The sequence below is a fragment of the Myotis yumanensis genome, unplaced genomic scaffold (genome assembly GCF_028538775.1).
Source record: "Myotis yumanensis isolate MYYU_CA2020_CCGP unplaced genomic scaffold, mMyoYum1.0.hap1 SCAF_15, whole genome shotgun sequence".
NCBI classification, from domain to species: Eukaryota; Metazoa; Chordata; class Mammalia; order Chiroptera; family Vespertilionidae; genus Myotis; species Myotis yumanensis.
In genome coordinates, this window is record NW_027223766.1 from 19,554,884 (window position 1) to 19,572,141 (window position 17,258).

The 17,258-nt window shown below is 42.1% G+C and overlaps 1 protein-coding gene across 2 annotated transcripts in view; it reads left to right on the forward strand.

Annotated features, from left to right (window-relative positions):
* The window catches only part of LOC138992989 (corticoliberin-like), a 147,989-nt gene extending 131,719 nt beyond the window's left edge, over nt 1-16,270 (forward strand). Inside the window, exons 1-2 of one of the 2 annotated variants that reach the window (XM_070392048.1) lie at nt 14,331-14,508; nt 15,294-16,270. In XM_070392048.1, the coding sequence (XP_070248149.1) occupies nt 15,304-15,882 (579 nt within the window). In that variant the 5' untranslated portion in view covers nt 14,331-14,508; nt 15,294-15,303 and the 3' untranslated portion in view covers nt 15,883-16,270. Of the gene's footprint in view, nt 1-14,330; nt 14,509-15,293 lie in introns of those variants that run through there. The other variant, XM_070392047.1, reaches the window with a different exon arrangement.
* Nucleotides 16,271-17,258: the final 988 nt, after the last annotated feature.

Here is a 17,258-nt window from a genome sequence, read left to right on the forward strand (position 1 = left end):
CTCTGCCTGAGGTTACCCAGCAGGAGCTACAAAGAGATCTGCAGATTCCCCTTCCTTTTTTGAGGTTTGGAGGTGCCCAGATGAGGCCCAGCTGTGAAGCAATGCAAGCTGCTGTTGGGCCTTGGGCCTTCTCTTGGAAATTCTGAGTCTGTCTGGCCCAGCTGCAATTTGTTAGGTAATTTTCAGGTTGCAAAAGGCCAGGGCATTCATATGCAAAAGCCTCTGCCGCAGCCTGGGTGGGGCGGGGTCTAGGAATCAACAGGGTGGAGCAAGCAGCTATGGTTGATCCTCAGCCCTGCCCTAAGGGGCCGCGAGTCTCAGTGTGGTGGTAATTGCTGCAAGCACCTTTGAGGGAAAGCCGCTCTCAAGTTCCGAGTTCTGCCTGCTGCCAGACAGTCCAGTTTCTCCCCAGGGTCCTCAGAGACTTCCCGGAACCGGAGTTCAGAGCAGTCGGGAGCTTGTGACTCCCTCCCGATTCAAAAAGACAGCTGAGTCCTCAGGTACCAGCCCCTTTCCGCACGCGCTCGAGCCTCCGTACCTCTGCAGTTTACTTCCGAATCTCCTCTGAGTCTCAGTGCTTTTCTCTTTCCTTCTAGTTGTAGAATTTCCACTCAGCCAGCCTTCCTGTAGTTCTGGATGATGTCCGTTTTGTCTTTTAGTTGTATTTTTTAAAAAATATATTTTATTGATTTTTTACAGAGAGGAAGGGAGAGGGATAGAGAGTCAGAAACATCGATGGGAGAGAAACATCAATCAGCCGCCTCCTGCACACCTCCCATTGGGGATGTGCCTGCAACCAAGGCACATGCCCTTGACCGGAATCGAACCTGGGACCCTTCAGTCCGCAGGCCGACGCTCCATCCACTGAGCCAAACTGGCCAGGGCTCGTTGTATTTTTGAAGTTGCTGTGGGAGGCAGCAATTTCCGGTGTTTTCCTATGCTGCCACCTTGGTTTCTCTCCTTGTTTTTATTTTTAAAATTTTACTTTATGGGTTAAAGCAGATCCTCCAGTAATTTCCTAAAAACAGGACTGCCTCAGACAAATAATTTTTGTTGGGCCTCTTTCTTACATAAATAACTTTATTTATTAAAATATTACAGAATTCATGGACTCATATGGAATATAATGTTTTTATTGGACCTAATTTAGAATATTGGTTATGGATGAGATACTTGCATATTTAATATTCAATCATTATATGTGAAGACTTGTTCCATGTTCTTTATTGTCAAATGCATTATTTCTGACTATTTCCCACCATGAGAAAAGAGTAGCAATACTATTATTACTCACAATGCCAAGCTCTTGAGAATTTATTGCATTGAAATAATATAGATCTGTATTTCTGCAATTCTGAAATACTGTTTATTGAATGCTGGTTCTATTTTTACTTAAGATGCTGCATCATCCATCATGCCACTCATGAATATTGGCTTCCAATTACTCTCTCAGAGGTTGTTGCTACATATCATTGATGATGACCACAAATGCAAGTCTTATCCAGAATATGCAGGAAAGTGTGAACAATAATTTGTTTCCTGCTTATGATAAATTTACCACTTGGATTTTTATAACATAAACATAGGACAGCATGTCTTCCAACTCTGTCTCTCTTAGATTCTTTATGTGCTAATCACTGTATTCCTAGAAAGGAATGATTTTTATTTTAATGTTAACTGTACTCTACCTTCCATCCACTACCAGCAGTGGAGAGGACTGTAGGAGGAATGAGAAGAGCAGCCTGACGGGCACAAGGGATGTCTGTCCTTCATAAGGCATGGCTTTGGCCTCACATTAAAGGAGACAGGAAAGGACATCATTTGGGGTCACACAAAAGGAAGGATGCCTCCTTCTACCCTGGGCTGCTCTTGGAGGCAGTACCAAACACAAAGCCGGGCAAGAATTGACAGACACATGGGCCCACACATACAGCTCAAGCCAAGGGTCCACAATGTTGAAGGTAGAACTTGTCCTGTATTCGATATTTGAGAGTCACTTAAAATAAGCATGTCAGTGCCATTCTGGCAGCCCAGTCTCACATGATTCGGTGAAAGAAAGATGACACCAGGCAGCAGGAGCAGTTTACTTGCCAAGATGCCCTTCTGGAACCAGAGTTAGTTCAGGATCTCGGGAAACCCCATGACATGAGTGCAGAACTCCTTGGGGTATCTGGACAAACTCAGGTTCAGGCTAGATTATAGGAGAGCACTGGTAAGGGGATGAAGGGGACTGGAGCCCATATGGATCCTAGGGTGTCCCACCAGGAGGGTTCTGCTGGCCCTGGCTGGTCCTAACCACCAGAGGAGGGAGGCCTTCATATATTTCTGGAGACTTCTGGAGACCAGCTCTCATGAAAAACCAGAATTGAGCTTGTTTTATCCAGCACTGCTAAGTCCCAGGCCCAGGAAGGGACTTAGAACTTGAAGAAAAGTACCCTCAAGAGGGTAGGAGTCTCAAGATAGCGTTGCTTACAAGTGTGAAATGTAATATTTTTCAGTTTATGCATTTCTAAAAATGGCTTTTCCCATCCACATCCTTGATTGTTTGGTTGAGTATGAAATTCAAGGTTGACAACCATTTTAATTCAGAACTTTGAAGGCTTTTGCTCCACTGTCTTCTCAGATCCAGTGTAGCTGATGAAGAGATGTCTGAAACTGGTCAGAGTTTTTGTTTTTTATAGTTAACTTTTAAACTTCTCTCTTTCCTGCTGAAGCTTCTTAGTTCTTCTCTTTATTTCTGATGTATTGGATTTTTATAATGCTGAGTCTAGATGTATATACATATAAATAACTTAGGTAACTCATTGTCGTGGACACTTAATTAGCATCTTAATTTGTATCTTCATGTCTTTTGAATCTTGGAAAATCCTTTGTGATATTCCTTTAATTTCTTTCTCTTTGTTTCCTTTCTGTCACTCTTTTGATTAGATGTAGGACCTCTTGGATTGATCCTCCATATATCTTACCTTTTATTTTTTCATATCTCTTAATTCTACTACCTGGTGGTTTTATTAGATTTTATAATCTATTTGAATTTCAGAGTCAGATTTTAATTTTACAATAGTTCTTACTGTTAGCTATTGGTAATTTTGTTAATGCAATAACTTTTATTCTTTCTGGGAATATTAGACAATCTTTTTAAGTATTCAAGCATTTTATTTTCATTGTATTTTACAAAAGTATCAAAGTTTGAAAAAAAAAAAAAAGAACAAAAAACAAAACTGGAAAACTTATCCTTTACTTCATATAGTTTGAGAATCATTGTAACCAAACATGAACCAGACCACAGGCTCATCTTGAGCTGTGTGTGTGTGTGTGTGTGTGTGTATGTGTGTGTGTGTGTGTGTGGGTCTGTCTGTCGGGAGAAGGGGATGCTTGCAGGCTGGCAGTTTCCACTGCCATTCTCTTCAGAGATTTCCTCTCTATAAAGGAAAAAATGCCCAACAAATTATTGGATTTCCCCCCCCATCATAATCCCACCACTATTTTATTTATTTACTTACTTACTTACTTATTTATATTTTTTGTTAATCCTCATCTAAGCATATTTTTCCATTGATTTTTTTTTTTTTTTTTAGAGAGTGGAGGGGAGGAGGAGAGACAGAGAGAAAAACATGGATGTAAGAGAGACACATCGATAGGTTGCCTCCCACATGCACCCCGACTAGGGCTAGGGATTGAGTCTGCAACCAAGGTACGGGCCCTTGACTGGAATCGGACCCAGAACCCTTCACTCTGTGGGCCAATGCTCTATCCACTGAGTCAAACTGGCTATGGCAAATTATTGGATTTTTAAAAATAATACACTATAGTAACAGCAAAAGCTTGAGAGAGGAACACAAGTCACCGAAAGTCTCCTGGTTGCCAAATCCAATGGATCTCTTTCAATCTTTGCACCATAGCACTTCTGTGCAGTATTTTACTTTTCTGACTACTCTCTCCTTCAAGAGCTCTCCTGCCCCCCCCCCACCCCCCCCCACCCCCCCCCCCCCCCCACCCCCGCCAATGCCTTCAGTTTTATGATACCATTCTTTCTTGGTTCTCATTCTCACTTTTGAATGACTCCTTCTCAGTCTCCCCCATTATCTCTGGCTACCCCTTAATGCTTGGCTTTCCTTAGCTCCCTCCCTGGTCTTCTCATCCTGCTCCTCGTAGGTCATTCTGAGCCATGGCTTCCACCTCTTTTTGAGGATTCCAGTTCTCCAACCCTGCTCAGACTTCTCTCCAGAGGTCACACTCCTGTTTACAACTGTTGCTTAGACATTTCTACCTGATTATGCCCCAGGTTCTTTAATCTCAGTATTTCCCATATAAATCTTGTCATCTTCTCATTCCAAACTGCTCTCCTGCTATGTTCACTATCTGCCCTATTGCCTAAGACAAGATGATGAGATTGGTTTGGACTTCCCCTCTCCCTCACAGCCTGCCTTTTCTTGCATTTAACATTTCTTGAGGCAATAGCTTCCATATCCAGCCCCTGTCATAGTTCAGATAATAAAAGCTTATAGAGCATGTACTCTGTTCTACAAGTTATATTAAGGACTTTACATACAACTCATTTAATCCTCACAGCAATAACTGTGAAGTGAATCCTATTATTATCCCCATTTCACAGAAGAAGAAACTAAGGCACAGAAGTTTTATATTGCCTATCCAGTCACACAACTGGTAAATAACAGATCTGGGATTGGAAATCTGGGAAGACAGGGTCTCACCCATGCTGTTTGACAGCTTTCCAAACACCGTGGACTGATCCCAGCTGAATAGGTCTAAAGATTTCTGACTGGTCCTCTGCTCTTGTCTTGTCCAGCATTGTACCTGGCACACAGAAGGGACCTAAAAGTATTTATCATCATCATCATTTTCCATGTTTTCCATGTAGTCCAACCAGCCTGAGTGTGTTTTCTAAAATGCGAATCTTCCCTTTTCATCTTCTTACTTAAAACCTCCGTGGGTCCCAATCAGCCCAGGATCATGTTTCAGGTTCAGAATCCTTCAGGAGCTGGCCCTTATTGGCCTTTCTAGCTTTGCCTTCAAGCACTTTCCTCTTTGCACATCTTCACACATGACAGGAAACCACCTGCATTCTTGGAACACCAGGAGCTTCTTCATAGCTCTGACCATTCCTGTTCTACCTTTCAGTCTTATCTCAGATATTTCCCCCTCCATGGAGCTCTTCCCAAACCCTTCCTCATGTCCCCATCAGATACACTTCTTTCTCTGTTCTCACAGAGCACTAACTACAAATGCTGTTGGTGTTGACATGTCTTCTTTGGTGAGCAAGTGAACACCTAAAGGCAGCAGGGGTTTTACAGAGGCTGGGACATAGGAGATGTTCAGTAAATATTTCGGGGACTAGTAAGAATTGTTTTAGTACTTTATGGCCAGTTGAGTTCAGTGGTTAGAACATGAATTGGAGTCTAACTCAAGGCATTGGTGTATCAGCTGAGGGACACACCCCTGGGGACAGTCACAGAAACAGAAGTCATTTGTGTCAGGTTGAATTTGGCAGTGTGATCTTGGCTGCCTGATAGTCCTTAGAATAATATAATTAAATAGTATGACCTGCCCTTGGCTTTGAGAATCTTACCAAATAGTAAGGAAATAAGAAACAAGACTTCCAACAAAGACAGCATGCTAATCAGCTCCTTGTGTCTTGTCTCATGTTGCAAGAAAAAAAGAATCATGCAAATGTTGTATAATTGTCTTCATTATGTGAGCTTGTTCCTCACTTCATTATGCACAGAATTTACAAGTTGCTTTCTGCCTCGTTCCCATTTCAGATAGATGATTTAAAATCTCAGGAAAGGTACATGTTAATTAGCAGGACTCCATAGAGCAAATATTAATGTAGAAACGGGTGTGAAGCATAAGCATCAATTTATATCATCCATTATAAAATGAGAAACTGTGCACAGGTTTTCAAGGCCCAGTGATTTGGGGAGGTTGGAATCTATTTTGAGGAAATTCATAAGCACAGTTGTGAGTAGATTGTCCCAATTGCTCCTGGAAATGGCAGCGAAGAATGGATGGAATGTGATGTTGAGCATGGTGTACACAAAAGAGGTGTGAGGATTAAAATTAAAGAGGAAAAACCCAAAGCAAACAGCAAATGGCCATGGATAATGCCTGGACAAGTTTTCAGGGACGTTCACTCAGGCCAGATATTTTAGTTAGTGTTCTCTTGAGTGACCTGAGCATAAACAGTATGGTTGGTTTTCTTCCATATCACACCTTGTGGTTACTGCTGATGGAAGAGACAACCCAGGAATATGCTGTAAATAGGGGACCTGTTCCTTCACAACCATGTGATGCTGCCCACTCCTCCCCAGAGCTCCTGGGGGACCTGAGTGGAATGAGGAGAGAGAGAGAACAGAGGAACTCTTTGGGGATCGCAGCACCTTTCACATATCAGCTGGAAGACATTAGCCAAGTTACTTGCCCATTCTGAGCCTCTGCTTCTTCAACTATGGAATGTGGATAATAATATCTACTTCCTAGCAGGGTTCTAGTGAGGATTAGAAATAAGGGCAGTAGGGTTTCTGGAAGGAGCATAAACAAAGCAAGCCACTATTATACTTTTCTTGACCAAAAGGGAGAAAGCTTCAGTGTCCCAAGTTTCCCAGAGGAGCAGTCTCAGTGGGTAGTTCCTGAGAACGTGTGCAGCCCCTTTCAGCAAACCCAGAAGATTTCTGATAAAACCCCAGCAGATACAAACATAGGTTGGCATTTTTACAGTTCATCAAAACCCCAAAGTCCCAATTTCCAGCCATTATGTATGTTTAATCTTAGCCTTATTCTTAATTCTTAGTGAACTACAGAGTTGACCCAAGAGGTGACATGGTTTCAGGGGCTCTGACATTGCTTTGGGGATGTGATTGAGACTTGGAAAGACACAGGACTCTGCTTTGAGCTGTCCCCTCCTTGATATGCCAAACACCTTTCAGACCAGTCTCACACCCCAGCCCTGAATTGGGGAGTCTACCTGTGCAAATGGGAATGGAAGTGCCAGTGGTACTGCACTCCATGATCAGGAGCTGCCCCCATAATTAGACCCAGAAATGGAAACAGAATGAATACAACAGATCTTTTGGAGAAATCCAAATCACCCAGCTCCACGGGGTTTGGTGAAAAGCCTACCCTTTCTCCATCTCCCCAGCAAAAAGCCCTATGAAAAGTTCAAGCACCCAGGAAGATGGCTTTTAGCAAAGCACTAAAGCAGCCAAATATGTATATATTTATGGGTTTTCTAAGTTTAGACCAGTGGAGAGACATCCTGTTTATAAGTACTTGAAAGGTCCAAACATTAAGGTAAGAGAAAGCTGAAAAGCTGCAGAAGAGACTATATTTTAGAATGTCTTGTGAAATAGGATGAGCATGAAATTATCAAGGAAATGAAGTCCAGAAGAGGCCTGCCAGTTGGGGGCTGGCCTTTGGGGAATGCAGGTAGGCAGTATACCTGTGCTCTCTGGCCTCTTCTCTCAGGTTGGAGGTTGGGCCTTCCAGGGATTGATTCACGGAGACAGACAAGATGAATAAAAGTCAAATTTTTTAAATGTTTGGTGAATGGTTATTTTCTATTGCCTGTCTTAAGAGCAGAGGCTAAGATGAAGCAATAGTAAGGTTGTCGAGGAGTATTTGGGGTGTGGAGAAAAATGAACTCTTCGCCAGCTTGAAGGCAGTGGTTATCCAGGTCACACTTGGAGAATCTGATAGATCCATAGCAGCCTGTGGGGCAACAGAGGCTTCCACGGGAAGTGGGGCCTATTGATCTTAGAATAGAAAAGTATTTTATTTTTAATTAGAAATGTTAATTAAAGATGTAAAATTCCCTTTTGAGTGACCTATTTTCAGTTAAATCAATAAAGATTTAGATTGAGAATAGAAGTTTCAACACAGAAATAATGCTTAAGTGAGCAGACATTTACTAAGTAGAGAAACATCAGGCAAAAGATACTTCCCAAGTCAAAATGATGCTATTCATAAGTAAAAATATAGGGAGACAGGAAGGAACCTAAAATGCATATTGTATTACTAAGTGAAAGCAGCCAGTCTGAAAAAGCTATAATTTGTATAATTCCAACTCTAAGTCATTCTGGAATACAGGGACAGTGAAAAGATCAGTGGTTGTCAAGGGTTGGAATGGAAGGAAAACAAAATGAATAGGTGGAGCACGGGGGATTTTTAGGCCTGGGATTCTGTGTGACACTCTCAGGGTCGATACATGACATTATGCTTTGTCAAAATTCACAGAATGTACAACACAGAGCAAACCCTAATGTAAACTATGGACTTTAGTTAGTAATAATGCATCAACACTGGCTCATCAATTGTAACAAATGTTCCACACCAGTGTAAGATATTAATAGTAATAATAATAATAATAGGGAAAAACTAGGAGGAGGATAGGTGAGGGGGAGAACGATTATATGGAAACTGCTTCTACTTTCTGTTCAATTTTTCTGTAAACCTAAGACTGCTCTTATGAAATAAAGTCCATTAATTAAATTTTAAAAAAATCAGCTGAATAGCTGAAAAACCTCTGGTATTAGAAGAAAAAAAATTAGTGATTACACTTATTTTATTTCATTAATAAACATGTATTAAGCCTAATAAATACTGGGCACAATGCTAGGCTCTGAAGAGCTGAGATTAGATAGAATCATTACCTTCAAACAAAGCAACAACCATATCACTAGCCCAACAACAGTGACTAATGTTAATTGAATGCTTCTTATATTCTAGGCCCTGAATTCACTATCTCATTTAACCCCCACAAACCTAAGAGGAACAAATAAGGAAACTGATATTTTATAATGTTTTGACAAATAAGGCAACAAGTTTGGGAAATTTAAATAACTTGTCCAAGGTCACCTAGCTAGTAAGTAATGAAGTCAAAACAGAACTAAGGTAGTTAGACAACTGCCATACTTGGAAATCTAGTGTGTCTCCACAGGGAGAGGGATCCAGGTAACACTTTATTTGCAAGGCTGCACTGAAAATTTTTATTCTTAGTGAAGTCTTTGAGTAAAGATATTAGAACAAATTCCATCATAAACAGGAATCACTTATGGTGTTCTGCTTTAAAAAGCTGAATAACTATTTTACTGAAGAAGCTACCAAATTATTTAATTGCATTTCTTCATTCAAATAAAATCCCTTCATTGCAATTATTGTTGTTGCTGATAAGATAAAAATACATGAAGTTATATACAGTAATATGTATGTGACTTTATATAAATAGGAGTATTAAACTTTGCTGCATCTTGAGGCCGTTAAGTCTTTTCCATTATCCTGGGAACATTCTTGCTCAGGTCACTTCTAAAATTTAAGCAAAAGGGAACAGTGAATGTGGCAAATCAGATGGATCCTTTCTTTCCCACAGGTTGGTTTCATATAACCATTCTTTCAAAAGTTCATTGACTCCCAGTTATGAAACCACCTTCAATTGATATAGTCTTTCTCTTAGGTCAGCAGATACATAGTCAATCTCCAACAACCAACAAACACTTATCACGTGTAAGCAGAGTAATAGAAGTTACAGCCTCAAAGAAGTGGGAAGTAAGCTCACAACAAACTGGGAGACAGACAAACAAGTGCACTCATGAAAATTAACTGTAGGTTTTATAATGATAGCTAACATCACATTTCCCCCGGATGAATGACAGAAGCCTCAGAGATAAACAGACCTTGCAGCAAGGTTCACAAAAGGTCTGAACCCACAACCAGTAGCAACATCTTTGAAAATCCACAGCTCCTGAAGGTTGGCAGGCCATCGTCTCTGTTTACCCCTGCAACCCTTATTGCCTACTGCCTCTTGAGTAACTGAATATTCTTTATGAAAAACCCAGTGTCACCCATTGCAATCATTTCTGTGTAGAACATTTCTGCCTTTTCACACCCAAAAGAGGTCCTCCTTTGCAAGATGGGCCCACAGATTTCCACTGGGCTAAATTACTGTAGAGACCAACTCCTTCCCCTGACTAGGAAGTGTGTAAACAAACCTGACCATTTCTTGGGTAGCGAGGGAGGGCTCAGCAGCTCCTTGCTATAAGGTGACTCTTCCCAGGGTAATCCTCAGAAGCTCTGGAAATAGAAGTCTCCCCATCCCTTGAAACTGTCTCTTCAAGAGTAAAAAGTGTCATTTTAAAAGTTTCTCCCAAAAGTGCTAGAAAATGATTCAATATCTCTTTGATATGGATGGCAAAGAAAAGATGTGTAGCTGGACTCCTCATTAGATGCCTTGGCTTATTATATTTCCCAACTAGTCCCACAGTAAACATGTTCTGTGGTCAAATAAGTCTGGAAAATTCTGAAAATTTGGGGACTTACACTACAGGAAAAGTATTTTAAAACACTAGAAAATTCTGCAGTAAAAAAATGTTTAACCTTTGTTTAATACCGCCCCCACACACCCTTTTTACCCCTTTGTAACACAAGTAACATTTCTAAGAGAGTTCTTTGGGAATTGTCTTTAGAGTTAAGAAATGTTCATGAATATAAATACCTGTTCAGGATGCTTGGATGATGGATTTCCTTCTCATGACCAACTATTGTAAGAGAATCTGTTTCTGCAAATTGCCATTCATGACAGAAAGTTCACACACATCCTCTCACTGCCCTCCATTCATTATCTGGAGCCTAAAACAGAAAATTTGATGTATTGCGATATAAACAGAAAGGTCAATCTTGTCTATCAAGACAAATGCTTGTTAGAGAAACAGAACTATGCCCCTTTTCTAATGCTCTGAGTCATCTCCTCAGAGTAGATTACTTCCTAACTTCTGGAAAAATAAAGGGACAGGTAACAAAGTCCTTGCCATTTACCCAGACAGGATATAAAGTACCCAATGATAATTTCTGGATGCTGAGAGATTTATTGACTGATGGGGAACTGAAAGGAAGCCCTGCCCCACAAACCCCTGAATAGGAGTGTGATTGCCCAAAGGTAGTGTCCTGGGCTCTTTGAGCAATCCACAGGAGACCCTGCCATTGTTTTGTACAGCTCCTATCACAACTGGCATTTGATACTCATTCTATAGAGGTCCATTGGTGAATGTTACCAGTGATTTTGGCTCTCAGTTCTTGAGTTTGGCACAGGAAGAATTCAGAGCCAAGAACTCTAGCACAAGAGGAAGTTTATTTAGCATGCAAAGCAAAAGCACACTCACAAATGTTTCAGTTAGCAACTTGAAGATTGTCTTTGCCATGAACTTTGCTAGTTGAAGCACACATTGGGGTACTCCTCTAAGGGCAAGGAGATGCAGACAGCAGGAATAAGTTCAACAGTTACCTATTATTTCTGATATTTCTTTATTCATTGGATTGCTGTGCCATCTCTTTCTTAATTTGAGCCATACACTATATTATGTTTTATTTAAATTGGTTCTCCAAAGACTCCTTTCAAAAAGTTATTCCTACATGTAAGATAAAATCCATCAGTGTCGATTTTTATGGTATTTAGCTTACTGCACATGTAAGTCCTCTACATCATGTTATTTCTCCAGTCACACATCTGTATAATTACTTTGAAAAGCACTTAACTCTATACTTTATCAAAAGATTTCTATTTTCCAAGGTGAACTATGTGGAACACCAAAGTAAGCGTATTAAGTTGGCAACATCTTTTGAAACCTAATGTTAAAATTACAAGATTCAGCTGAAAGGTAAATTGCAGTATATACATACAAAAACATATGTGTGTTTTCATGCCTAGGGAGATTTACATGTGATAATATTTATCAATATAAGGAAAGTCTAAGAAAAGATACCTTAGCATTGGTGTGTGAATATGACACTTTACCTAAATTCATCTTTGCACTTCAGTTTGTTCATGTGTCTCTGCTACAAAAGGAAGTTCAAAGGTTATTGTTTATACAGGCTTGTAGTCAAAAGAACTCCCGGTAACTAGTTGAGTAACGTCAGGTAAGTCATTTTAACCTTTCTAGTTCTCATTTAAACCAAATGATCTCTTCAAGTCATTTGTAAAGTGAACATTCAGTGATTTGATGAGATCTATCTTTTGGATAAATTGTGGGTAGGGACTACTCTGCATAGTCCCTGTTCCTCTGGGATATGGGCCTTTTGTTCCTCACTTGTAGTCAGAGCCACTTTATCCCTAACCAACTATACCTACTTTAGGGAAATCTCACTGCAAGGACTCAACAGCGATGAGGGAGCTATACTAAAACAACATCCTCCATCTGGCCCAATAAGATAAGCCCAAAGCATGTCTCTTCTCTGGAGGAACCTCCCAGGCCTCCCTAGCTTGATGCCCTGGTCTTATCCCTTTCCTCAGTCTTCTTCTGCATCCACTTATCTGAACTTTCCCCTCCAAATCTACTTCCACCTCTAGATTGACATCCAAGCTGATATTTTCCAATGCACACAGAGAAGGGTTCATGAAAGACAGTCAGCAAAAAACTTGAGACTCATTTCAACTAGAAGAAAAATTATGGTTCTTTATGCTCCCTACAACATAAAACACAGCTTTTCTCTAAAATCTCAACCCTTATTTATAATCCTGATTTCCTATTAACAACTCACATCTTTCCTAGAAACACATTTCTTTCTCTGTTCTCTCATGTCAAAAGTACATTCTAGCCCAGAAGGGTGTGGCTCAGCAGTTGAGTGTCGAGCCAGGAATCAAGAGGTCACCAGTTTGATTCCTGGTCAGGCATATGCCTGGGTTGCGGGCTTGATTCCCAGTAAGGGGCGTACAATCAATGATTCTCTCTCATCATTCATGTTTCTATCTCTCTCTTCCTTTCCCTTCCTCTCTGAAATATAGATATATAGCATGTTCCACAGTGCAATGATCTGACTATGGGCTGACTTCTCTGGAAATTGCCAGAATTTCTCTTTTTACCTTCCTTTTATTTCTAACAGCAGTTGTAGATTGGCATAGAGCCAAAATGGGAGTTGAAATGTGCATTGCATCATTTGTCATGTTAGCTACAAAGGAAGCAGCAGAGGTACCAGAAATGAAAACGAGGAAATTTCTGATAAACAACTCGGATGGTTATCTAGAAGGTGAATTGAATCATAGATATCAGAGTTTGACACTGCATTTTGAATTGCACAATTAGAGATAACTGCCTCCCACCTAGATAATAGTATCAATTTAATTCAAAATGTGAGTGTGGTTTTATAGTCATTCCATTCTGTGGTAGTGCCAGAGAGCATTTACTTATCAGGCTCCCATGGAGCGCATTTGAATTTGGAAAAAGAAATGATTAATTAAAAAAAACAACAACCTGGGTGCCCTTGATATGGGTACTATCATAGTATGTGGAAGTAAAATGAATGAATTTACCTTTTAATAGGCTCAGTATGCATCAGTGCAAACGTGCCCTGTTATCAAGTAGTTTAAACCTTTTCCAATATAGAATAGGAAGTTAATCAATGCTTTTCTCGTTGGGTTTGCAACTAGATAAAGATTGTTTAACTCAGGCACCTCTCACTGGTCCTTTCTCTAATTTGGTAATTTAAAAAGTCCACAATTACTGAGAGAAGAGACAATGGAGGAGAAGTAAGCTTCTGGAAGAACTTAAAATCTTTGCTGCACCCCAGACTGTCCCTGGTTTGTGCCCCTTCATCATGGGAGTAGCTCTTGCCATCATTTAAAAAGCTTGACCTGCATTTTAGGAGACTTACTGGTATTATTGGTTTTGCCTCTGCAGACTCATAATCCCATTACCTGTTATTGGGAGGAAAAAGCAAATAGAGGCTTAAAAGCTGAGTGCCTCTACACTACCATCTCCTTGTTCTTCATTCTTATCCAGGCAGGAAGGCCATGGGACACTTTGTCTCTTAGCAAAGGAATATTTTCAGATATCAAGGTATTGCACAAGACAACGGGTCAGAGAAGTTAGGACGGCAAAGGAAGAAGAGGATCAGGAACCACCCCCTATAAGTGGTTGCTGCTTTCCCTGCAGGACTGTGCATTGATAGACTTCTCTTTCCTCCAACTCTCCCTTCCTTTCCCCTCCCATTCGCTGCGTCTTTTTCTGATCCTTAAATTGGCCTTTCCTAGTAAAAGGTCAATATGTTTTCACGCTTGACAAATTTCATTCAAGAATTTTTGTCAATGGACAAGTCATAAGAAGCTCTTCCATTTTAGGACTGGTTGACGTCACCAAGGAGGCGATAAATATCTGTTGATATAATTGGATGTGAGATTCAGTGTTGAGAGAGCAAAAATTCTGCCCCTGGTTTCCTGGCAGGGCCCAATGATTTATGCAGGAGCAGAGGCAGCACGCAATCGAGCTGTCAAGAGAGCGTCAGCTTATTAGGCAAATGCTGCGTGATTTCTGAAGAGGATTGACGCTATAAAATCCCACTCCAGGCTCCGGTGTGGAGAAACTCAGAGCCCAAGTCCGTTGAGAGGCTGAAGAAAAAGAGAAGAGGGAAGAGGGAAGAAAAAACCCACAGTGGAAACAGAAAGGAGAAAGAAAGAAAACCCCTGAAAAAGCCGGGAGACATTAATCTGCAGCAGCGCCTCAGAAGGTAGGGAGCCTAGACGGAAACGCGGCTCCAACTTTGCACTGCCTGAGCTGCAACGGAGCTCACTGCGGCGCCCTGGCCCTGTCCTTCCAGTGGGGTGTGTGTGTGTGTGTGTGTGTGTGTGTGTGTGTTTGCTGACTGTGCCTCAAGATCCCGATAGTAGCTGGGATGTGGCAAAAGCAAACTTAGACGGCTACTCATCGTTACCCGAACTTCCAGTTATTCCTTTTTGGCTGTGTAGATGAGCACCCCATTGATCCCGATCCTCGGAAGAAGGGCGCTGGAGTAGGGATGGATGAGGAGGAAGACGAGACGCAGCTTTTCATTTGGAGGAAAAGGCTGAAACATCCGAAAGGGAGTGGGAGTTGAGAGCAGTTGAGGTCTTAAATTTGTAGATCCTCTCTAGAGCTCGGGAAATCAGTTCTAGAGATCGTTAGGAAGGGGATTCGGGGACTGTCCCTTTGGGGGTTTCCGAAGGAGAGGGGTCATTCCAGCCTGGCGAGGGGGCTGAGCTTTGGTGCCTAGCCCTGCAGGCGTCCGCTTTCCTGCTCCCCCTTTCACTCCAAGCTCTGTAAGTCCTACCTCGGGAGCTTCAGCACCACGGACAGCGCCCGCCCGAGCCCCCAGCCAAGTCTGAGTCCTGTGGGAAGACGACATCCTCCCCCCACCGCCCCCTCCCGCCACACACACACACACACACACACACACACACACACACACACACACCCGCACCTCCCAATTGAGCTAAACTGTGATCAACTCTTTCTTTCTCTCTTTCCTTCTCCTAGTGCCTCTAACATGAGACTGCCGCTGCTCGTGTCCGCGGGCGTCCTGCTCCTGGCTCTCCTGCCCTGCCCGCCATGCAGGGCCCTCCTCATCCGGGGGCCTGTCCCAGGCGCCCGACAGGCCCCACAACTTCCCCAACCCCTAGATTTCTTCCGGCCGCCGCGGCGGCAGGTCCTTCCAGTTCAGCCGGTCCCGCTCACCACGGGGGAAGAATACTTCTTCCGCCAAGGTAACCTCAATGAGAGCCCCGCTGCTCCTCTCTGGTCAGCCTCCTCGCCCCTCGCCCGCCGCAGCAGCAGCCACCTTTCCCCTGACAAGGCAGCCGCCAACTTTTTCCGCGCATTGAGGCAGCTGCGATCGCTTCCCCAGCGCCCTCTCAATAGCCCTGCGAGTCCCGCTGAGCGTGGTGCTGAGAGCGCCCTCAGCGGTCGCCAGGAGGCCCTGGAAAGGGAGGGGCGATCCAGGGAAACTACCACCTCGCTGGATCTCACCTTCCACATCCTCAGAGAAGTTTTGAAAATGGCCAACGCGGAGAAGTTAGCACAGCAAGCTGAAAGCAACAGGAAACTGATGGAGATAGTTGGGAAATGAAACGGTGCGTTTGGCCAAAGCGATTCTGCATTTAGCAAAAAATAAAAAAAATAAAGTCTTCTGTACCATAGCATGGCTCTGATACCATTTGTTTATTTTTATATAGCTTAAAACGTAGAGGATGTATAACAAGAGCACCTGTTCTCCTTAATTAGAATGCACAAAGTATATTCATGTGCAGTAATAGCAACAAAATGGTATTTGTATTGTCTACTTTTAGTTTTCATTTCCAGCTGTCTTTAATGGTGTTTAAAAGAGTATAGACCCAGGAGGAAACGTTTTTGAAGAAGCAGACAGAAATCACCCAATTGATTTTGCTGTGGTCTGAATTCTCTTTGGTGGGTGAGAGAAATCATGTAAGCTCTTTGAATCAACTTTTCCTTGTAAATGTTTCAGTAATAAAACATCCTTACAATCCTTGGTCAATTTGTTTGTGTAAGAGAATGTTCAATAGTTATCCTACATAATAAAAGGCTAATATGCAAATTGACCAAACCACAGAACCACCTGTTACTATGACGTGTACTGACCACCAGGGGGCAGATACTCAAAGCAGGAGCTGCCCCCCTGGTGGTTAGTTGCTCCCACAGGCAGAACTGGGCTCAGCCAGAAGCCCGGCTCGCAGCTGGCCAGCTTGGCAGAGCTCCCGCCTCCCCAGCAGTGCTAAGGACCCTTCCAGGGATATCTGACTGCTGGCAGGTGGACATCCCCTGAGGGGGTCCCAGACTGTGAGAAGGCACAAGCTGGGCTGAGGGACCCCTTCCCCCACAACCCCCCAGTGCACGAATGTCATGTACTGGGCCTCTAGTATTTTTCATAAACGCTGCAAAGGTAATCCTGACTTACTTTTGCTTTTCAATGATAGTAGTAGAAATAGTCTCAGCTATTGGACTCCTCCAAACTTACTTAAACACACGTAAAGACAAAATCCTTGCATTTTTTTCTACTACAAATACAAAGATAAACCAGTGGCTAACACAGATCCTGCAGTCTCCTTGGGTTCATCTCTGTACCTCAGATTACTCTTCTAAGATTGAGTTAAATAATTTGAGAAGTTGCTTCCAGCTCTAAGACTTGCTAATTCTATACATGGAAAATCTATTCATAATGGAAATAACATTTAGCCCTGATTAACTATAAGATGTAAACTAATTGGGGAGGGTTGGGGAAGGAGGAAAGGGAAAGAGGAGAATGGTTGAGGAAGGGCACTTCTACAAACTATAGGGCCAAATGCCTCATTTTTTTTCCTATGAGAAAGTCTCATACATTATTCAGCCATTATTTTGCTATAATAAATAATTTTTCTAAGCTATTTTCCAATGCCTACTTCTAATGGAAGCAACTTCTCAAATTATTTAACTCAATCTTAGAAGAGG